The sequence below is a fragment of the Coregonus clupeaformis genome, chromosome 36, assembly GCF_020615455.1.
Source record: "Coregonus clupeaformis isolate EN_2021a chromosome 36, ASM2061545v1, whole genome shotgun sequence".
NCBI classification, from domain to species: Eukaryota; Metazoa; Chordata; class Actinopteri; order Salmoniformes; family Salmonidae; genus Coregonus; species Coregonus clupeaformis.
Genome location: NC_059227.1, coordinates 3907819 through 3931719, shown reverse-complemented (window position 1 = coordinate 3931719; position 23901 = coordinate 3907819). Strand labels below are relative to the sequence as shown.

General features: G+C 44.7%; 1 protein-coding gene across 1 annotated transcript in view; it reads left to right on the top strand.

The window, feature by feature from the left end:
• The window catches only part of LOC121557863 (synapse differentiation-inducing gene protein 1-like), a 61531-nt gene that overhangs the window by 9006 nt on the left and 28624 nt on the right, over window positions 1-23901 (top strand). The window contains exon 2 of the mRNA XM_041871329.1: window positions 10809-11403. Within this exon, the coding sequence (XP_041727263.1) occupies window positions 10897-11403 (507 nt within the window). The 5' untranslated portion in view covers window positions 10809-10896. The remainder of the gene's footprint in view (window positions 1-10808; window positions 11404-23901) is intronic.

Sequence of the window (23901 nt, the reverse complement as noted above, 5' to 3'; positions counted from 1 at the left end):
AGCACAGACCTGCTGGTTTATTCATGGGGGGTGAACTATTTCGAACCCAGTGAGGGGCGGGGAGGGAGGAGCGAGGGGAGTGGGGAGGAAGGTGAGAGGAGCGAGGGGAGTGGGGAGCGAAGCAGGAAAGGAGGGAAGTGGCGAGCCACTGGCTTTGAAAACCAATGGCACAGAATGATGGATCGCCTGGGATTTAGAGGTTACTGAAGACAGCAGCCACCCAGGAGAGAGAGAGAGAGAGAGAGAGAGAGAGAGAGAGAGAGAGAGAGAGAGAGAGAGAGAGAGAGAGAGAGAGAGAGAGAGAGAGAGAGAGAGAGAGAGAGAGAGAGAGAGAGAGAGAGAGAGAGACTGGGCAGGGACAATAGCAGAGCCAATTGGGACTGAAAACCAATAGAGCAAGAAAAGGAGGGAGAGTGAGCCAGGTGGTCCCCTGGTAGTGTTCCCAGGCTGCAGTGAATGAGACATGGATGAAACCCTGGGTTTAGAAGGTCACTGGATACATAATCCGTCTTCTCCTTAGGTGATCATTCTACTGTGACTGGCTACTCCAGTTCCATAGACAGCCAGTCAAGCAGGCCAGAACAGACCTGTCACACGTTCCCTTACTTCACCATCTCCTGTATGTCTATGGCAGCTACAGTTGAAGTCGGAAGTTTACATACACCTTATCCAAATACATTTAAACTCAGTATTTTCCTGACATTTAATCCTATAAAAAATTCCCTGTCTTAGGTTAGTTAGGATCACCACTTTATTTTAAGAATGTGAAATGTCAGAATAATAGTAGAGAGAATGATTTATTTAAGCTTTTATTTCTTGCATCACGTTCCCAGTGGGTCAGAAGTTTACATACACTCAATTAGTATTTGGTAGCATTGCCTTTAAATTGTTTAACTTGGGTCAAACGTTTCGGGTAGCCTTCCACAAGCTTCCCACAATAAATTGGGTGAATTTTGGCCCATTCCTCCTGACAGAGCTGGTGTAACTGAGTCAGGTTTGTAGGCCTCCTTGCTCACACACGCTTTTTCAGTTCTACCCACACATTTTCTATAGGCTTGAGGTCAGGGCTTAGTGATGGCCACTCCAATACCTTGACTTTGTTGTCCTTAAGCCATTTTGCCACAACTTTGGAAGTATGCTTGGGGTCATTGTTCATTTGGAAGACCCATTTATAATAAATAATAATAATAATATGCCAATTAGCAGACGCTTTTATCCAAAGCAACACATTTTTTTTTTTTTTTTTTTGTGTATGGGTGGTCCCAGGGATCGAACCCACTACCTTAGCATTACAAGCGCCGTGCTCTACCAGCTGAGTTACAGAGGACCATTTGCGACCAAGCTTTAACTTTCTAACTGATGTCTTGAGATGTTGCTTCAATATATCCACATAATTTTCCTTCCTCATGATGCCATCTATTTTGTGAAGTGCTTAAGTCCCTCCTGCAGCAAAGCACCCCCACAGCATGATGCTGCCACCCCCGTACTTCACGGTTGGGATGGTGTTCTTCGGCTTGCAAGCAACCTCCTTTTTCCTCCAAACATAACGATGGTCATAATGGCAAAAACAGTTCTATTTTTGTTTCATCAGACCAGAGGACATTTCTCCAAAAAGTAAGATCTTTGTCCCCATGTGCAGTTGCAAACCGTAGTCTGGCTTTTTTATGGCGGTTTTGGAGCAGTGGCTTCTTCCTTGCTGAGCGGCCTTTCAGGTTATGTCGATATAGGACTAGTTTTACTGTGGATATACAGTGAGGGAAAAAAGTATTTGATCCCCTGCTGATTTTGTACATTTGCCCACTGAGAAAGAAATTATCAGTCTATAATTTTAATGGTAGGTTTATATGAACATTGAGAGACAGAATAACAACAAAGAAATCCAGAAAAACGCATTTCAGAAATGTTATAAATTGATTTGCATCTATCAGAAACATTTCTGGCTCCTAATCTCAGCCTGTTACCTGTATAAAAGACACCTGTCCACAGAAGCAATCAATCAATCAGATTCCAAACTCTCCACCATGGCCAAGACCAAAGAGCTCTCCAAGGATGTCAGGGACAAGATTGTAGACCTACACAAGGCTGGAATGGGCTGCAAGACCATCGCCAAGCAGCTTGTTGAGAAGGTGACAACAGTTGGTGCGTTTTTTCGCAAATGGAAGAAACACAAAAGACCTGTCAATCTCCCTCGGCCTGGGGCTCCATGCAAGATCTCACCTCGTGGAGTTGCAATGATCATGAGAACGGTGAGGAATCAGCCCAAAACTACACAGGGAGATCTTGTCAATGATCTCAAGGCAGCCGGGACCATAGTCACCAAGAAAACGATTGGTAACACATTACGCCGTGAAGGACTGAAATCCTGCAGCACCCGCAAGGTCCCCCTGCTCAAGAAAGCATATATACAGGGCCGTCTGAAGTTTGCCAATGAACATCTGAGATTCAGAGGAGAACTGGGTGAAAGTGTTGTGGTCAGATTAGACCAAAATCGATGTTTGGAGGAGGAGGAATGCTGCCTATGACCCCAAGAACACCATCCCCACCATCAAACATGGAGGTGGAAACATTATGCTTTGGGGGTGTTTTTCTGCTAAGGGGACAGGACAACGGGGGCGGGTAGAAGGATTACTTTATCCTATCCCAGGTATTCCTTAAAGAGGTGGGGTTTCAAATGTCTCCGGAAGGTGGTGAGTGACTCCGCTGTCCTGGCGTCGTGAGGGAGCTTGTTCCACCATTGGGGTGCCAGGGCAGCGAACAGTTTTGACTGGGCTGAGCGGGAACTATGCTTCCGCAGAGGTAGGGGAGCCAGCAGGCCAGAGGTGGATGAAGACAGGAGCATATACACGGAGTGGACAAAACATTAGGCACGCCTGCACTTTCCATGACATAGACTGACCAGGTGAATCCAGGTGAAAGCTATGATCCCTTATTGATGGCACTTGTTAAATCCACTTCATTCAGTGTAGATGAAGGGGAGGAGACAGTTTAAAGAAGGATTAGTACGCTTTGAGACAATTGAGACATGGATTGTGTGTGTGTGTCATTCAGAGGGTGAATGGGCAAGACAAAAGATTGAAGTGCCTTTGAACGGGTTAAGGTAGTAGGTGCCAGTGCACTGGTTTGAGTGTGTCAAGAACTGCATCGGCTTAGCAGATAAGAAAAGACGATCAGTATTTACCTGGCTAAGAGAGAAGGAATATAATATCTATTGTTTACAGGAAACTCATTCAACAATTTTAGATGTGGTTTTGGGGAAAAGGGAAGGGGGGCGGGGGGGGGGGGGCAAATATACTTCTCCCGTGGGCAAAGAAACTCAAAAGGGGTGATGATATTAACTAACAATTTTGATCCGAATTTGCTAATTGTTCAAACAGATCCGCAAACAGATCTTTTAAATATGTTATTGGAAATTCAAAATGCACTCGCACATCTGAGCTATCTTTGTTGCAGGTGCATGGTAACAGTTGAATAAGATGAGAAAAAATAAGAAACCCGCACACTGCTCTTGATAGTATCACTGCTCTTGATAGTATCACTGCTCTCAATAGTTTCACTGCTCTTGATAGTATCACTGCTCTTGATAGTATCACTGCTCTTGATAGTATCACTGCTCTCAATAGTTTCACTGCTCTTGATAGTATCACTGCTCTTGATAGTATCACTGTTCTTGATAGCATCGCTGCTCTTGATAGTTTCACTGCTCTTGATAGTATCACTGCTCTTGATAGCATCACTGCTCTTGATAGTATCACTGCTCTCGATAGTATCACTGCTCTCAATAGTTTCACTGCTCTTGATAGTATCACTGCTCTTGATAGTATCGCTGCTCTTGATAGCATCACTGCTCTTGATAGTATCACTGCTCTTGATAGCATCACTGCTCTTGATAGTATCACTGCTCTCGATAGTATCACTGCTCTCGATAGTATCACTGCTCTCGATAGTATCACTGCTCTCGATAGTATCACTGCTCTCGATAGTATCACTGCTCTTGATAGTATCACTGCTCTTTATTAAGCTTTACATATCGGCCTCAAGGCCTTCGTCAGAGCTTTTATTAGTGTTCACAACCGGCATCCCTATGTAGACGTTGCTCCACCCACATCTGTTCAGTGCATCGAATGGGGTTGGAGTCGAGGGAAAATAAGTAAGTGTTACCAAATATAACGATGTGCATTTCATAAGTATTCTTATAAAGTGTCTACATAAAATGTATTAAACAAGTCTGTAAAACCACAATGAGAACATCGACCCATTAAGTATTTTTCTGAAATCGTTGGGTACAGTACAAGAAAAACGTCAGAACAGTCTGATGTGAGGTCATTAACATAGGCATTTCATCATTAAGACATTTAGGGAATAATGTCTGGAGGGTGGAAATCCAAAAACATTCTCTTTTGCTCTGAGTATTATCTATATCACCTCCATAGCACAGCCCACATGGACATTTAATCATATATATGTTATTGGACCATACAAATATTTGGCTCATTAATCTATACCGTTCAAATAATGATGAGCCATGCTTGTTTGAAAATATATATAATAATGTATCAAACCTACAAGCAATACAAGACTCTATTATAATGGTTGGAGATTATAATACGGTTTTAAATACCTCAATGGACCATAAAGGATATCACTCTACAAACTATCATACTAATGCTCTTAAGGAAATCATGAATATCATGGATATATTGGAACTAGTGGATATATGGAGGCTTAAATATCCTGTCCTAGTGAGATATACAAGCTAGTCGTCTTGACTACTTGCTTATGTCATGCTCGTTGGCACCAAAAGTGTGGATATGGAACAGAATGCGGTCGGAGCCATCAAATATTTGGTCTACATACAGTGAGGGAAAAAAGTATTTGATCCCCTGCTGATTTTGTACGTTTGCCCACTGACAAAGACATGACCAGTCTATAATTTTAATGGTAGGTTTATTTGAACAGTGAGAGACAATAACAACAACACAATCCAGAAAAACGCATGTGAAAAATGTTATAAATTGATTTGCATTTTAATGAGGGAAATAAGTATTTGACCCCTCTGCAAAACATGCAAAGGCAAAACCCTTTTTGGCAATCACAGAGGTCAGACGTTTCTTGTAGTTGGCCACCAGGTTTGCACACATCTCAGGAGCGATTTTGTTCCACTCCTCTTTGCAGATCTTCTCCAAGTCATTAAGGTTTCGAGGCTGACGTTTGGCAACTCGAACCTTCAGCTCCCTCCACATATTTTCTATGGGATTAAGGTCTGGAGACTGGGTAGGCCACTCCAGGACCTTAATGTGCTTCTTCTTGAGCCACTCCTTTGTTGCCTTGACCGTGTGTTTTGGGTCATTGTCATGCTGGAATACCCATCCACAACCCATTTTCAATGCCCTGGCTGAGGGAAGGAGGTTCTCACCCAAGATTTGACGGTACATGGCCCCGTCCATCGTCCCTTTGATGCGGTGAAGTTATCCTGTCCCCTTAGAAGAAAAACACCCCCAAAGCATAATGTTTCCACCTCCATGTTTGATGGTGGGGATGGTGTTCTTGGGGTCATAGGCAGCATTCCTCCTCCTCCAAACACGGCGAGTTGAGTTGATGGCTTAGAGCTCGATTTTGATCTCATCTGACCGCAACACTTTCACCCAGTTCTCCTCTGAATCATTCAGATGTTCATTAGCAAACTTCAGACGGCCCTGTATATGTGCTTTCTTGAGAAGGGGGACCTTGCGGGTGCTGCAGGATTTCAGTCCTTCACGGCGTAGTGTGTTACCAATAGTTTTCGTGGTGACTATGGTCCCAGCTGCCTTGAGATGATTGATAAGATCCTCCCGCGTAGTTCTGGGCTGATTCCTCACCGTTCTCATGATCATTGCAACTCCACGAGGTGAGATCTTGCATGGAGCCCCAGGCCGAGGGAAATTTACTTTTGTGTTTCTTTCATTTGCGAATAATCACACCAACTGTTGTCACCTTCTCACCAAGCTGCTTGGCGATGGTCTTGTAGCCCATTCCAGCCTTGTGTAGGTCTACAATCTTGTCCCTGACATCGTTGGAGAGCTCTTTGGTCGTGGCCATGGTGGAGAGTTTGGAATGTGATTGATTGATTGCTTCTGTGAACAGGTGTCTTTTATACAGGTAACAAGCTGAGATTAGGAGCACTCCCTTTAAGAGTGTGCTCATAATCTCAGCTCGTTACCTGTATAAAGACACCTGGGAGCCAGAAATCTTTTGATTGAGAGGGGGTCAAATACTTATTTCCCTCATTAAAATGCAAATCAATTTATAACATTTATTACATGCGTTTTTCTGGATTTCTTTGTTGTTATTCTAATAATAATAATAATATGCCATTTAGCAGACGCTTTTATCCAAAGCGACTTACAGTCATGTGTGCATAAATTTTTACGTATGGGTGGTCCTGGTGATCGAACCCACTACCCTGGCGTTACAAGCGCCATGCTCTACCAGCTGAGCTACAGAGGATAATTTCTGTCTCTCACTGTTCAAATAAACCTACCATTAAAATTATAGACTGATCATTTTCTTTGTCAGTGGGCAAACGTGCAAAATCAGCAGGGGATCAAATACTTTTTTTCCCTCACTGTATATATGTATATATATTATATTTACAAAAAATATATATTGGGGATTGGAAATGATGCAGACAATTACATTGATGGAAGCTGCAATCTATCTGTAATATTAAAGCTGATCTACCCCCTAAAAATGTTTTATAAAATAACTGCATCGCTGGCGGGTTTTTCACGCTCAACAGTTTCCCGTGTGTATCAAGAATGGTCCACCACCCAAAGGACATCCAGCCAACTTGACGCAACTGTGGGAAGCATTGGAGTCAACATGGACCAGCATCCCTGTGGAACACTTTCGACACCTTGTAGAGTCCATGCCCCCGACAAATTGAGGCTGTTCTGAGGGCAAAAGGGGGTGCAAATCAATATTAGGAAGGTGTTCCTAATATTTTGTAAAGTCAGTGTATGTGCCTGAATGAACCAACCACACCACCATAATGATGATCTTTATTATACTAACCCTAACCCTAACCCAGACAGGACCATGTATGTGCCTGGAATAACCATTCCCACCATAATGACGATCTAAATTATAATCACAGATTCATCTGATGGTTATAAGAGGTACAACACACAGACACATACAAAATAAAATATACACACATTAAATCCTATAGACAGAGACCCAGAGACCCAGACATAATTGTAAATCATATACATGTAACTGTCAAAATAACGGAAACACCAACATAAAGTGTCTTAGTAGGGTATTGGGCCACCACGAGCCAGAACAGCTTCAATGAGCCTTGGCATAGATTCTACAAGTGTCTGGAACTCTATTGGAGGGATGCAACACCATTCTTCCATGAGAAATTCCATAATTCGTTTTTTTTGTTTGTGGTGGAAAACGCTGTCTCAGGCACCGCTCCAGAATCTCCCGTAAGTGTTCAATTGGGTTGAGATCTGAGGTGTATTCATAACTGAAACCATTTACCGTTTAAGAACCAAACGAAAGCAAACAGAACGAAACTGGAAGGGACCTACCTGAATTTGTCCTAAGCGTAATGGGAAGTTAATTGCTTAATACACTCAGGAACCACACCTATGTGGAAGCACATGATTTCAATTTACTTTGTATACCTTATTTACTCAAGCGTTTCCTTTATTTTGGCAGTTACCTGTACTGAATACATTTATGGACAACTTTAATGTATGTGTGTGCCTGGGTGAACCATCCTCATCCTAATGATCAAATCTAATGTCTACAACAGGTGAAGACTTTACCGATGATCCTGATGATCCGATTTGCTGGTGTGGTCGAGTTTCATCTACTCTGATGATGAGCTTGGCGTGTGTGTGTGTGTGTGTGTGTGTGTGTGTGTGTGTGTGTGTGTTGCTAGAGGTTTTGTGGTCTGCAAACCTCAAAGTGCATGCGCTTGCTACTCAGATGGTATTTTAGCTTCTCAAATGGTATTTTAGCTTCTCAGATGGTATTTTAGCATCTTAGATGGTATTTTAGCTTCTCAGATGGTATTTTAGCTTCTCAGATAGTATTTTAGCGTCTTAGATGGTATTTTAGCTTCTCAGATGTGTGCGCGCAACCTGCAGACATTTGTTGGTCTCCTGTATCATGTGAGTCAGTAGCTTTGTTCCAGGGCGTCAATGTGCTACGCACATACCAGTTGGCGCACAAACTCTGGTCCAGGGCATTATGTTAACCACTGTGGCTTGTGTAGCTAGCTAACTAGTACACACTAACCAGCTAGTACAAAACTAGCTAGTACACACTAGCTCTAGTACAGACTAGCTAGCTAGTACACAGTAACTAGCTAGTACAAAACTAGCTAGTACAACACTAGCTAGCTAGCTAGTACACACTAGCTCTAGTACACACTAACTAGTACACACTAACTAGCTAGTACAACACTAACTAGCTAGCTAGTACACACTAGCTAGTACAACACTAGCTAGCTAGCTAGTACACACTATCTTTAGTACACACTAACTAGTACACACTAACTAGCTAGTACAACGCTAACTAGCTAGCTAGTACACACTAGCTCTAGTACACTAACTATTTAGGACACACTAGCAGGTACACACTAGCTAGTGCACACAAACTAGCTAGTACAAAACTAGCTAGTACACACTAACTAGCTAGTACGACACTAGCTAGCTAGCTAGCTAGTACACACTAGCTCTACTACAAACTAGCTAGTACAAAACTAGCTAGTACACACTAATTAGCTAGTACGACACTAGCTAGCTAGCTAGCTAGTACACACTAGCTCTACTACAAACTAGCTAGTACACATTAGCTAGTACACACTAACTAGCTAGTACAACGCTAGCTATCTAGCTAGTAGAACACTAGCGCTAGCACACTTGCTCTAGTACAGCGTCTGTGGCGTAAGAAGGTATCTGCTTCAGCCAAACCCTATTGGAGGCTTCAGGCAGAAAGCCTCAGTGAGTGATAGCATCCATCCATCCATCCATTCATCCATCCATCCATCCATCCATCCATCCATCCATCCATCCATCCTCCTCTTTCTTCTTTTATTTTTCTCTCTGTTTTGCAGGGAGGCTAAACAAGCCTTCGACAATGAATGCACCAGTATCTGTGGGGAGGGAGGCACACACACAAGCGCACACACATACACAGCCACACAAGAGAGAACACACACACACACCTTGCCCTAGTGTTTAATTAAAATGTCTGTATTATCTACAGAGCATGCAGATTAAGCAGGTTCCAGAAGATGGGCTTTGTGTCTGTGTGTGTCTGTGTGTGTCTGTGTGTGTCTGTGTGTGTGTGTGTGTGCGTGTTTGTGTGTGTGTGTGTGTGTGTGTGTGTGTGTGTGTGTGTGTCTCTGTGTGTGTGTGTGTGTGTGTGTGTGCTGTGTGTGTGTGTGTGTCTGTGTGTGTGTGTCTGTGTGTGTGTGTCTGTGTGTGTGTACGTGTGTGTGTGTGTCTGTGTGTGTCTGTGTGTGTGTGTGTCTGTGTGTGTGTGTGTGTGTGTCTGTGTGTGTCTGTGTGTGTGTGTGTGTGTGTGTGTGTGTGTGTCTGTGTGTGTGTGTGTGTGTGTGTGTGTGTCTGTGTGTGTGTGTGTGTGTGTGTGTGTGTCTCTCTGTGTGTGTGTCTGTGTGTGTGTGTCTGTGTGTGTGTGTGTGTGTGTGTGTCTGTGTGTGTGTGTGTGTGTGTGTGTGCATGGGGGGGTGTTTGGTTCTTCTATCCTTGTGGGGACCTAAAATCCTCCTGTCCACAGCTCCCTAGATAAACCCAAGCCTCCTGTCCACAAAGCCTAGCTATACCCTAGTCTATGGTCCACAGCACCCTAGCTAAAACCTAGCTTACCATCTACAAAGCCCTAGCTATACCCTAGTCTATGGTCCACAGCACCCTAGCTAAAACCTAGCTTACCATCTACAAAGCCCTAGCTATACCCTAGTCTATGGTCCACAGCACCCTAGCTAAAACCTAGCTTACCATCTACAAAGCCCTAGCTATACCCTAGTCTATGGTCCACAACACCCTAGCTAAAACCTAGCTTACCATCTACAAAGCCCTAGCTATACCCTAGTCTATGGTCCACAACACCCTAGCTAAATCTTAGCCTACCATCCACAGCTCCTTAGCTAAACCCAAGCCTACCGTCAACAATACCTTAGCTAAACCCAAGCCTACCGTCCGCAACACCCTAGGTAAACACAAGCCTACCGTCCGCAACACCCTAGGTAAACACAAGCCTACCGTCCGCAACACCTTAGCTAAACCCAAGCCTACCGTCCGCAACACCCTAGGTAAACACAAGCCTACCGTCCACAACACCCTAGGTAAACACAAGCCTACCGTCCACAATACCTTAGCTAAACCCAAGCCTACCGTCCGCAACACCCTAGGTAAACACAAGCCTACCGTCCGCAACACCCTAGGTAAACACAAGCCTACCGTCCACAACACCCTAGGTAAACACAAGCCTACCGTCCACAACACCCTAGGTAAACACAAGCTTACTGTCCAGAACGCCCTAGCTAAACCCCAAGCCTACCTTCCACCCTAGCTAAACCCCAAGCCTACAGTCCACAACACCCTAGCTAAACCTTAGCCTACTGGTAGGTGTTAGATATATGTCTAACAACTTGATTAAATTCTTCTGGAAGTGTTAAATGCCGTGTTGTCTCTCAGTTGCCCAGTGTATTGTGTTTACACCACTGCTTCACTGAGACGGAAAACTGAGTTGACTAATGTCTCCTCTCTCATTTCCTCTCCTCTCCGCAGCTCTCATCCTGTTGAGCGCCATCAGTAGCTGCCACCTTCAGTGAGGTCCTCTTAAGCCACTTCCACTGACCCCTGAACCCTCGTTGCCATGGAGAGCCTGAGTGAGCTCCAGAACCCGCTACTGGACAAGAACAGCAGGCACGTCGTCAACGGTTATGGCGGTGACTTCCCTAACAACCAGTACCAGGAGAACATCATCAACTACTTCATAACCGGCGGCAACGACGGAGGAGGAGGTGGAGGTTACACTAACAACGGTACGGTGGCCCACGTGGGACACAACAACCCCAACGGCAAGACGAAAGCCCAACAACTCCTCGATGCCACCTCCCTCCATCTGGCCGTCGAGGCCTTCTACAGACCTACCTTCATCCTGTACAAGGAGGAAGGGGGAGGCAGCAGCGGCGGAGGTGCCAAGGCCATGGATTCTAAGAGTGAGTGCTGCGAGACTACCTTCACAGAGAAGAAAGAAGAGGAGAGGGAGACCCCCGGCAGCACGGAGGACCCTCAGGCCAAGCTGCTGGAGGACGGAGACAACGTCAAGATACAGACTGTCTCCTACGAGGTAGAGGAGGAGGAGTATGTGGAATATGAGGTAAAGAAGAATACCTGCGCTATGTTGTATCCTCCCTCTGCTGTCTCTCTCTCTCTCTCTCTCTCTTTCTCTCTCTCTCTCTCTCTTCCTAGCAGTTGACCAGTGATACAGCATTACAGCTACCCAGCAGTTGACCAGTGATACAGTATTACAGCTACCCAGCAGTTGACCAATGATATTACAGCTACCCAGCAGTTGACCAATGATATTACAGCTACCCAGCAGTTGACCAATGATATTACTGCTACTCAGCAGTCAACCAATGATCCCTCTGTACAAAACACTATCTAGAGATCCCTCTCTATACAAAACACTATGTAGAGATCCCTCTCTATACAAAACACTATCTAGAGATCCCTCTCTATACAAAACACTATCTAGAGATCCCTCTCTGTACAAAACACTAGCTAGAGATCCCTCTCTATACAAAACACTGTCTAGAGATCCCTCTATACAAAACACTATCTAGAGATCCCTCTTTATACAAAACACTATCTAGAGATCCCTCTATACAAAACACTATCTAGAGATCCCTCTATACAAAACACTATCTAGAGATCCCTCTCTATACAAAACTGTCACGGTTCAGACAGACGACAAGAGGACCACAATTGCGTCACACCAGAAAGTTTATTTAAACTTAAGGGGAAAGGGATGTAGGGAGTGAGTGAAGGCTCCAGGGGTTATCCCGTCCGATGTGCTGGGTCTGTGCCTCCCCCCAGTGGCAGCGATGCGTCCGATGACGCCGGTGGTTGGTGGTCCAGAAGTCCTGGGGGGGGGGGAGGAAACACAGACACAACGGGGCGGATGAAAACAGGCAGAAGTACAGTTCAAGGGAAATCCAAATACGTTGTAGCAAGGCAGAAGGCTGGTCAGAGTTACCGGGGTCGAAGAGTAGTCAGGAGTCGTAATGGCAGAAAGCAGGTCTGGTTTTCCTGGGGCAGAAGAGTATCCAGGAATCAGGCAGGTCCGGGGTCACAAAACAGGGGTGAGCCAGAAGCGCGAGCACACAGGTTCCGGGTGTGAGCTTTGCAGACGATCTGACAAAGGAGAGCTGAAAGACAGGGCTATAAATACTGGGAGAGGTTAGTGGGTAATGCAGCGCAGCTGGCAGAGTAATTAGAGCCGAGCAGAGCAGGGACAGGTGGAGCTAGTTAGGCTGAGTAGAGAGAGAGTGGTGAGCAGAGTGGAAACAACTTAAGGTGGTAACCCAGTGGAGTGAGAGGGCTCATGACAGAACCCCCCCCCCAAGGGACGGCCCCAGAAGTCCCAAGAGCAACACCACGCCGGGCGGAGGAGGGGAGCCGGAGGAGGGCTAGAACTCCTCCGAACGGTCCGAGCGAACGTCCTCATCCTCGGAGGAAGCCGGAGGGCCGTGGTCGGGAGATGGGACAGGTCCCGAGACAGGATCAGGCACAGGACAGGAAGCCGAGCGGGCAGGACGGTTAGGGATCCCTCTGGGGCGGCCCCTACGGATTGCAGGTTGATCAGGATGCCGTTGGTGGAAAGCGGTGATGAGAGTCCTATCCACAATCCGACTAGCTGGCACCCAGGTCCTTTCCTCAGGTCCATAGCCCAATCTCCATAGGCTCAGACTGATCAAGCTGACCTGGGTGAGTGGCAGTAGATGACAGGAACCCAGTCGGATCTCTCCGAATGCCGGTAGTAGGTGGACCTTGGCGCCCCCTCTCACGACGACGGGTCTGTATCCTTCTGTCGATCCTGACAGTCAGTGCGATGGCTTCATCAAGAGTGGAAGGCAGTTCCTGGGAGACCAACTCGTCCTTGATATAGTCAGCCAAACTATGGAAGAACGCGTCCACCAACGATGGTGTGTTCCAAGAACTTCGTCTAGCCAGGGTTCGGAAGTCGATGGAATGGTCTGCGACTGTACGTCTGCCTTGTCGAATACTGAACAGTTCACGAGACGCCTCTGCGGTTGGTGAATCCAGGTCAAACACCTTCAGCATCTCCTCAGCAAACAGGTCGAAGGTTGCACATGCGGGGTTTGACGTTCGAACTCTGCTGTTCCCCAGAGTCGAGCTCGGCCCGTCAGGTGAGTGATGGCATACCCAACTTTAGCCCCCTCCGTGGCGAAGGTCCTTGGCTGCAAGGAGAACTGAAGTCGGCAGCTAGTCAGGAATGGCCGGACCTGGGTTGAATCGCCGTTGAACCGCTCGGGGTTTCCAATCTTGGGTTCCGGGCACGCGGCTGCAATGACCGGGGCAGGTAACTCGGGGGCAGGGCTGGTGGGCAGACTGGCTGGGGTCAGGTTGGTGAGGAGTTGAATGATCATGGCGAGTTGTTGTTGCTGCTGCTGGGACTGCTGCTGGTGCTGCTGGAACTGCTGATGCTGTTGGTAGCCGGCCTGAAGCAGAGAGGTGATGTCGCCGCTCATGCGGCCTAGCTCTCTCTCAGTGTGTTCCAGGCGTAGCATGGCGGTGGGTTGCTCAGGTTCTTCGGTTTCCATGTCGGGGGAAGTGTGCGCTGAGTCCATAATGGTCAGATCGTACTGTCACGGTTCAGACAGACGACAAGAGGACCACAATTGCGTCACACCAGAAAGTTTATTTAAACTTAAGGGGAAAGGGATGTAGGGAGTGAGTGAAGGCTCCAGGGGTTATCCCGTCCGATGTGCTGGGTCTGTGCCTCCCCCCAGTGGCAGCGATGCGTCCGATGACGCCGGTGGTTGGTGGTCCAGAAGTCCTGGGGGGGGGAGGAAACACAGACACAACGGGGCGGATGAAAACAGGCAGAAGTACAGTTCAAGGGAAATCCAAATACGTTGTAGCAAGGCAGAAGGCTGGTCAGAGTTACCGGGGTCGAAGAGTAGTCAGGAGTCGTAATGGCAGAAAGCAGGTCTGGTTTTCCTGGGGCAGAAGAGTATCCAGGAATCAGGCAGGTCCGGGGTCACAAAACAGGGGTGAGCCAGAAGCGCGAGCACACAGGTTCCGGGTGTGAGCTTTGCAGACGATCTGACAAAGGAGAGCTGAAAGACAGGGCTATAAATACTGGGAGAGGTTAGTGGGTAATGCAGCGCAGCTGGCAGAGTAATTAGAGCCGAGCAGAGCAGGGACAGGTGGAGCTAGTTAGGCTGAGTAGAGAGAGAGTGGTGAGCAGAGTGGAAACAACTTAAGGTGGTAACCCAGTGGAGTGAGAGGGCTCATGACACAAAACACTATCTAGAGATCCCTCTATACAAAACACTATCTAGAGATCCCTCTATACAAAACACTATCTAGAGATCCCTCTATGCAAAACACTATCTAGAGATCCCTCTATACAAAACACTATCTAGAGATCCCTCTCTATACAAAACACTATCTAGAGATCCCTCTCTATACAAAACACTATCTAGAGATCCCTCTATACAAAACACTATCTAGAGATCCCTCTATACAAAACACTATCTAGAGATCGCTCTCTATACAAAACACTCTCTAGACATCACTCTATACAAAACACTATCTAGAGATCCCTCTATACAAAACACTATCTAGAGATCCCTCTATACAAAACACTATCTAGAGATCCCTCTCTATACAAAACACTATCTAGAGATCCCTCTATACAAAACACTATGTAGAGATCCCTCTCTATACAAAACACTATCTAGAGATCCCTCTCTATACAAAACACTATCTAGAGATCCCTCTCTGTACAAAACACTAGCTAGAGATCCCTCTCTATACAAAACACTGTCTAGAGATCCCTCTATACAAAACACTATCTAGAGATCCCTCTCTATACAAAACACTATCTAGAGATCCCTCTATACAAAACACTATCTAGAGATCCCTCTATACAAAACACTATCTAGAGATCCCTCTCTATACAAAACACTATCTAGAGATCCCGCTATACAAAACACTATCTAGAGATCCCTCTATACAAAACACTATATAGAGATCCCTCTATACAAAACACTATGTAGAGATCCCTCTCTATACAAAACACTATCTAGAGATCCCTCTCTATACAAAACACTATCTAGAGATCCCTCTCTGTACAAAACACTAGCTAGAGATCCCTCTCTATACAAAACACTGTCTAGAGATCCCTCTATACAAAACACTATCTAGAGATCCCTCTCTATACAAAACACTATCTAGAGATCCCTCTATACAAAACACTATCTAGAGATCCCTCTATACAAAACACTATCTAGAGATCCCTCTATACAAAACACTATCTAGAGATCCCTCTATGCAAAACACTATCTAGAGATCCCTCTATACAAAACACTATCTAGAGATCCCTCTCTATACAAAACACTATCTAGAGATCCCTCTCTATACAAAACACTATCTAGAGATCCCTTTATACAAAACACTATCTAGAGATCCCTCTATACAAAACACTATCTAGAGATCCCTCTCTATACAAAACACTCTCTAGACATCACTCTATACAAAACACTATCTAGAGATCCCTCTATACAAAACACTATCTAGAGATCCCTCTATACAAAACACTATCTAGAGATCCCTCTCTATACAAAACACTATCTAGAGATCACTCTATACAAAACACTATCTAGAGATCCCTCTCTATACAAAACACTATCTAGACATCACTCTATACAAAACACTATCTAGAGATCCCTCTATACAAAACACTATCTAGAGATCCCTCTATACAAAACACTATCTAGAGATCCCTATCTAACACTCTCTAAAGACCCAATATGTTTCTCAGCTGCTAGTGCTGTCAAAGCTGACTGTATGACACTATCTGCCTGATATTCAGCAAGACTTACACAGGCATGTCAAGGTCTTAGGCCTGTGTGTGTGTTGTGTGTGTGTGTGTGTGTGTGTGTGTGTGTGTGTGTGTGTGTGTGTGTGTGTGTGTGTGTGTGTGTGTTTGTATGTGTGTGTATGTGTATGTGTGTGTGTGTGTGTGTGTTTGGGCATGTATGCGTGCCTGCTTGCATGTGTGAGCAGCGCCTCTCTCCATCCCTCTCTCCATCCCAGTCTCCTCTCTCCATCCCTCTCTCCATCCCAGTCTCCTCTCTCCATCCCTCTCTCCTCTATCAATCCCTCTCTCCTCTATCCATCCCTCCCTACTCCCTCGCTCCACTCTATGCCGTTTTGGATCTTTTAACACTGTAATAAATGCCCAGATTTTATCTCCTGAAAAACACCCACTTTAAATCTCTCTCCACCACCGTCAGATCTTACTTTCCTCCAGAGAGAGAGAGGGAGAGGAGAGAAAGGGTAATGAGGGAAGGTGGGAGGGAGGGAGACAGAGAGAGAGAGAGAGAGAGAGAGAGAGAGAGAGAGAGAGAGAGAGAGAGAGAGAGAGAGAGAGAGAGAGAGAGAGAGAGAGAGAGAGAGAGAGAAAGAGAGAGAAATCAGTGTAATTGAAGAAAATATGGGAAATTGTGATACTAAACAAACAGGAAGAGCTACAGTATCTATCCAAAACAGAGATGTATTGATACCCACTTATCATACCTTTTTGTCCCTAAAACAAAGAACAAATAGCAAAAACATTTACATGAACAATTACAAATCTTTGAGTCAGCTATTAAAGACTACTAGAACTCACTGGATTCTCCAATTACATTGAATGAACTACAGGACAAAATACAAACCCTCCAACCCAAAAAGGCCTGTTGTGTTGATGGTATCCTAAATGAAATGATTAAATATACAGACCACAAATTCCAATTGGCTATAATTAAACTCTTTAACATCATCCTCAGCTCTGGCATCTTCCCCAATATTTGGAACCAAGGACTGATCACCCCAATCCACAAAAGTGTAGACAAATTCTACCCCAATTGACACCCTAATTGACAAACAAACAAACCAAAACAAAGGCAAAGTCTTCTCATGCTTTGTTGATTTCAAAAAAGCTTTTGACTCAATTTGGCATGAGGTTCTGCTATATAAACTGATGGAAAGTGGTGTTAGAAGGAAAAACATACGACATTATAAAATCCATGTACACAAACGACAAGTGTGCAGTAAAAAAAACAACAACACACACATTTCTTTCCACGGGGCCATGGGGTGAGACAGGGATGCAGTTTGAGCCCTACTTTCTTCAACATATACTGTATATCAATGAATTGGTGAGGGCAGTAGAACCGTCTGCAGCATAGATTCTGTCAGACCTGGGGCCTGACAGTTAATCTCTGAAGACAAAAATAATGGTGTTCCAAAAAAGGTCCAGTTGCCAGGACCATAAATTCAAATTCCATCTAGTCACTGTTGCCCTAGAGCACACACATAACTATACCTACCTCAGCCTAAACATCAGCACCACAGATAACTTCCACAAAGCTGTGAACGCCATCAAAAGGAACATAACATTTGACATCCCAATTAGGATCTGGCTTAAAATACTTCAATCATGCAGAATTCTGCAAAAATATCCTCTGTGTACAACATAAAACACAAAATAATGCATGCAGAGCAGAATTAGGACAATACCCACTAGTTATAAAAATCCAGAAAATATCAAATACAGTCTACAACCACCTAAAAATAAGTGATTCTAAAACCTTCCATAACAAAGCCCTCATCTACAAAGAGATTAACCTGGAGAATAGTCCCCTCTGCCAGCTGGTACGGGGACTCCGCTCACAAACACAAACAGACCCCACATAGTCCCAGGACAGCAACACAATTAGACCCAACCAAATCATGAGACAACAAAAAGATAATTACATGACATATTGGAAAGAATCAACAAAAAAACTGAGCAAACTAGAATGCTATTTGGCCCTAAACAGAGAGTACACAGTGGCAGAATACCTGACCACTGTGACTGAACCAAACTTAAGGAAAGCTTTGACTCTGTACAGACTCAGTGAGCATAGCCTTGCTATTGAGAAAGGCTGCCGCAGGCAGACCTGGCTCTTAAGAGAAGACAGGCTATGTGCACACTGCCCACAAAATGAGGTGGAAACTGAGCTGCACTTCCTAACCTCCTGCCAAATGTAAGACCATATTAGAGACACATATTTCCCTCAGATTACACAGATCCACAAAGAATTTGAAAACAAACCCAATTTTGATAAACTCCCATATCTATTAGGTGACATACCACAGTGTGCCATCACAGCAGCAAGATGTGTGACCTGTTACCACAAGAAAAGGGCAACCAGTGAAGAACAAACACCATTGTAAATTCAAACTATTCATCTGGTTATTTATTTTCCCTTTCATCCTTCAACTATTTGCACATTGTTACAACATTGCCAATAATATAACATTTTAAATGTCTATAATCTTTTAAAACTATAATGTTTACTGTTCATTTTTTATTGTTTATTTCCCTTTTGTTTATTGTCTATTTCACTTGCTTTGGCAATGTAAACTTTTTTCCATGCCAATAAAGCCATTTGAATCGAATAGAGAGAGAGAGAGAGAGAGAGAGAGAGAGAGAGAGAGAGAGAGAGAGAGAGAGAGAGAGAGAGAGAGAGAGAGAGAGAGAGAGAGAGAGAGAGAGAGAGAGAGAGAGAGGGGGGGGAGAGATGGATGGAGAGAGAGAGAGAGAGAGAGAGAGAGAGAGAGAGAGGTGCTAAAAGGAAATAGCATATAAGGATGTGAAAAGTGAAACAAATGCTTTTAGATGTGTGAGATTCTTTTCATTCAGGCAGTTGACTAGCCTAATCTAAATTGTTCAGTTGAAGGGTCCTCATCAGAGAACAATGGCCGTGGTTTTCACTGTGATGAGTGTCTACGTTATAATGAAGGACAACTCTAAAGTGGATCTACTTTCAGCTCAGTAAAGATGATGATGATCATTATGATGATGAGGCAGTTTAGCACAACCAGATCTCATAGTTTCCCTTGGAAATTCAACATATTATGTATTAACGTCTATGTGTTACACATTAATTCTGTGTGATTACAGGGTTAAAACAGAAACAAGAGTTAAGTTTAGGTATTAATTCTGAGTGGTTAAGGTTAGGGCTTTGGTTTGGGGATGGCTTAAAACAAAATAGTTAAAAACGAGGTGCCCTTACCATCAGGTATCGTCAGTATTCTGACTATTCTCGCAGCAAGCTAGAGCATGGTGAACTGCTGTAGCACAGCATCACGAGTTCGCTCCCAGTGTTGGGCAATTCTTTTTCATTTTTTTTGGTGAGCGCCAAGGAAGGCATATATTGACATTCGCAGGACCTTTTCAAATGTCGGAAATCGGCATCTATTTCTAGTGATCAGTCTGGTTTAGCACTGGCTTCATCTTGTCTTTGTGGGTTATTCCATGCAGGAAGCTAATGATGACCAGAGACAGACTGGAATACATACTATGGGGTGTTTGCCAATGTTTGGTTGGCACCACATTAGAATGAGAATGAAAAACAAAAGGACAGAGCTCTAAAACCCGGCGCGCAGGGCAGCTGAAACAAGTGCACCTACTGCCAACAGCATGAGGCATAACAAAAGTAGGAATGCAAGGCTTTATCGTTATCGACTAGGAATGCCTTGGAGATGGACCAGATCGTGATCGACTAGGAATGCCTTGGAGATGGACCAGATCGTTATCGACTAGGAATGCCTTGGAGATGGACCAGATCGTGATCGACTAGGAATGCCTTGGAGATGGACCAGTCGATCAACTAGGAAGTGGCGCAGTGGTCTAAGGCACTGCATCGCAGTGCTAGCTGTGCCACTAGAGATCCTGGTTCGAATCCAGGCTCTGTCGTAGCCGGCCGCGACCGGGAGACCCATGGGGCGGCGCACAATTGGCCCAGGGTAGGGGAGGGAATGGCCGGCAAGGATGTAGCTCAGTTGGTAGAGCATGGCGTTTGCAACGCCAGGGTTGTGGGTTCATTTCCCACAGGGGGACCAGTATAAAAAGGTTAAAATAAAAACAATTTAAACATTGTATGCACTCACTAACTGTAAGTCGCTCTGGATAAGAGCGTCTGCTAAATTACTAAAATGTAAATGTAGGAATGCCTTGGAGATGGACCAGATCGTGATGGACTAGGAATGCCTTGGAGATGGACCAAATCGTGATCGACTAGGAATGCCTTAGAGATGGAGCAGTCGATCGACTAGGAATGCCTTGGAGATGGACCAGATCGTGATCGACTAGGAATGCCTTGAAGATGGACCAGTCGATCGACTGTTCGATGACCAGTGATTTAGAGTATCTGTTTATAATTTGTGTAAAAAACAAGATATATCGGCAGATATATTGGTAATCGGTGACCAACGAGTTGATTGAGTGAGTTTTCAGACAGTAATTTACCAACAGCTGTGGTGTTGGGGACCATAAAACCAACAAATAACAGCTGTGGTGTTGGGGCTCATAAAACCAACAAATAACAGCTGTGGTGTTGGGGCCATAAAACTAACAAATAACAGCTGTGGTGTTGGGGCCATAAAACCAACAAATAACAGCTGTGGTGTTGGGGCCATAAAACCAACAAATAACAGCTGTGGTATTGGGGCCATAAAACTAACAAATAACAGCTGTGGTGTTGGGGCCATAAAACCAACAAATAACAGCTGTGGTGTTGGGGCTCATAAAACCAACAAATAACAGCTGTGGTGTTGGGGCTCATAAAACCAACAAATAACAGCTGTGGTGTTGGGACCATAAAACCAACAAATAACAGCTGTGGTGTTGGGGCCATAAAACCAACAAATAACAGCTGTGGTGTTGGGGCTCATAAAACCAACAAATAACAGCTGTGGTGTTGGGGCTCATAAAACCAACAAATAACAGCTGTGGTGTTGGGACCATAAAACCAACAAATAACAGCTGTGGTGTTGGGGCTCATAAAACCAACAAATAACAGCTGTGGTGTTGGGGCCATAAAACTAACAAATAACAGCTGTGGTGTTGGGGCCATAAAACCAACAAATAACAGCTGTGGTGTTGGGGCCATAAAACCAACAAATAACAGCTGTGGTATTGGGGCCATAAAACCAACAAATAACAGCAGTGGTGTTGGGGCCATAAAACCAACAAATAACAGCTGTGGTGTTGGGGCCATAAAACCAACAAATAACAGCTGTGGTGTTGGGGCCAAAAAACCAACAAGTAAATCATACAGACAAACAGAGAAACAACCACACACTGTCCGAGGAGGATTTTCACACTCTGTGATCACCGTGGGGACACAAAATTCAGTCCCATTCAAAATCATTTTTTCCCTAACCCCTAACCCTAAACCTAACCCTAACTCTAACCCTAACCCTAACCCTTACCCTTACCCTTACCCTAACCCTAACCCTAACCCTAACCTTTACCCAAAAACATAACCTTAACCCTAACCCAAAACCTAATTCGAACCCTAACCCCCTAGAAATAGCATTTGACCTTGTGGAGACTAACAAAATGTACCCAGTTGGTCACATGTTTGTTCATTTACTATTCTTTTCGGGACATCTTGTTCCTACAAGTATAGTTAAACACGTCCACATACACACACACAAACACACACACACACACAAAAACACACTCTAAGATGAACACAGTGGTCCTTGAGCACCCCACACACGTAGCCGGTGAGCTGAGCTGAATGAGTCTGTGTGTAAATCACCTTGCCTTATTAACAGCTCAATAAACCCCAGTGTTTTCATACCAGTCTGCTCCACTCCGGGCGTCCATCAAACTGCCTGATGAATTATCACCCCGAGGACCCACAGCCTCAGGACCATCAGGCAGTCAATCAGGTACCTGCCCTGGCATAACTTACACACCTCATCACAGGGATTGAGAGGGACAGAGAGAGGACAGGGATAGAGAGAGTAGAGAAATAGAGAGAGGAGAGAGATAGAGAGAGAGAGAGAGAGAGAGAGAGAGAGAGAGAGAGAGAGAGAGAGAGAGAGAGAGAGAGAGAGAAAAAAAGAGAGATAGAGAGAGATAGAGAGAGGAGAGAGGTAGAGAGAGGAGAGAGATAGAGAGAGAGAGAGTTGTACTTTAACTATTTGCACATTGTTACAACACTGTATATTTACATAATATGACATTTGAAATGTCTTTATTCTTTTGGAACTTCTGAGTATGATGTTTACTGTTAATATTTATTGTTTATTTCACTTTTGTTTACAAAGCCCTAGAGAGAGAGAGAGAGAGAGAGAGAGAGAGAGAGAGAGAGAGAGAGAGAGAGAGAGAGAGAGAGAGAGAGAGAGAGAGAGAGAGAGAGAGAGAGAGAGAGAGAGAGAGATAAAGTGACGAGAGAGACGAGAAAGGAGAGAGAGAGAGAGAGAGAGAGAGAGAGAGAGGAAAGAGGTAGAGAGAGGAGAGAGGTAGAGAGAGGAGAGAGAGAGAGAGAGAGGAGAGAGGTAGAGAGAGAGAGAGAGAGAGAGAGAGAGAGAGAGAGAGAGAGAGAGAGAGAGGGGTAGAGAGAGAGAGAGAGAGAGAGAGAGAGAGAGAGAGAAGAGAGAGAGAGAAGAGAGAGATAGAGAGAGGAGAGAGATAGAGAGAGAGAGAGAGAGAGAGAGAGAGAGAGAGAGAGAGCGAGAGGTAGAGAGTAGAGAGAGAGAGAGAGAGAGAGAGAGAGAGAGAGAGAGAGAGAGAGAGAGAGAGAGAGAGAGAGAGAGAGAGAGAGAGAGAGAGAGAGAGAGAGAGAGAGAGAGAGAGAGAGAGAGAGAGAGAGAGAGAGAGCGAGAGAGAGAGGAGAGAGAGAGAGAGAGAGAGAGAGAGAGAGAGAGAGAGGAAAGAGATCAGAGGATGCATCTATCTGACATTACACACACAGACACCATTAAAAGCTTGTCACAGGGATGCAGAGGAGACAGAAGCCAGTGAGAGATGTAGGGAGGGAGCGTGGTGAGGATACATCCATCCAACATTAAAATACATGAGGCAGTCGTGCCTTTTGTCGTTGTTATGGTGGCTAGTTGTTCCTACCCTCAGACCGAAGGGTTAGACAACCTGGCCATTAAAAAATGTTTGCGAGTGTGTGTGCGTGCGTGTGCGTGTGTGTGTGTGCGTGTGTGTGTGTGTGTGTGCGCGTGTGTGTGTGTGTGAGTGTGTGTGTGTGTGTGTGTGTGTATATCTGTGTCTGTGTGTCTTTGTGTTTGAATACATAAGTCTAGTAAAGCAGAGTCTCTCACCAAGTCTGTTGGCTTTTTTTTCTATTATCTCTCACATTTGAATATGCTAATTATTTAATCTCTACCTCTTGGGGGTTGTATTTTGAAAAAGTCATTACTAAGCATAATAAAATGTGAAATATTTTGCCCAAATAGGATTCGTAACATATCACACGATTTGCAAAACTCTTCACATATCACATGAAATGGATGACGTAGTACACAACTGGATGACGTAGTACACAACTGGATGACGTAGTACACAACTTGATGACATAGTACACAACTGGATGACGTAGTACACAACTGGATGACATAGTACACAACTGGATGACGTAGTAAAGAACTGGATGACATGGTACACAACTGGATGACGTAGTATACAACTGGATGACGTAGTACACAACTGGATTACATAGAATACAACTGGATGATGTAGTACACAACTGGATGACGTAGTACACAACTGGATGACATAGTACAC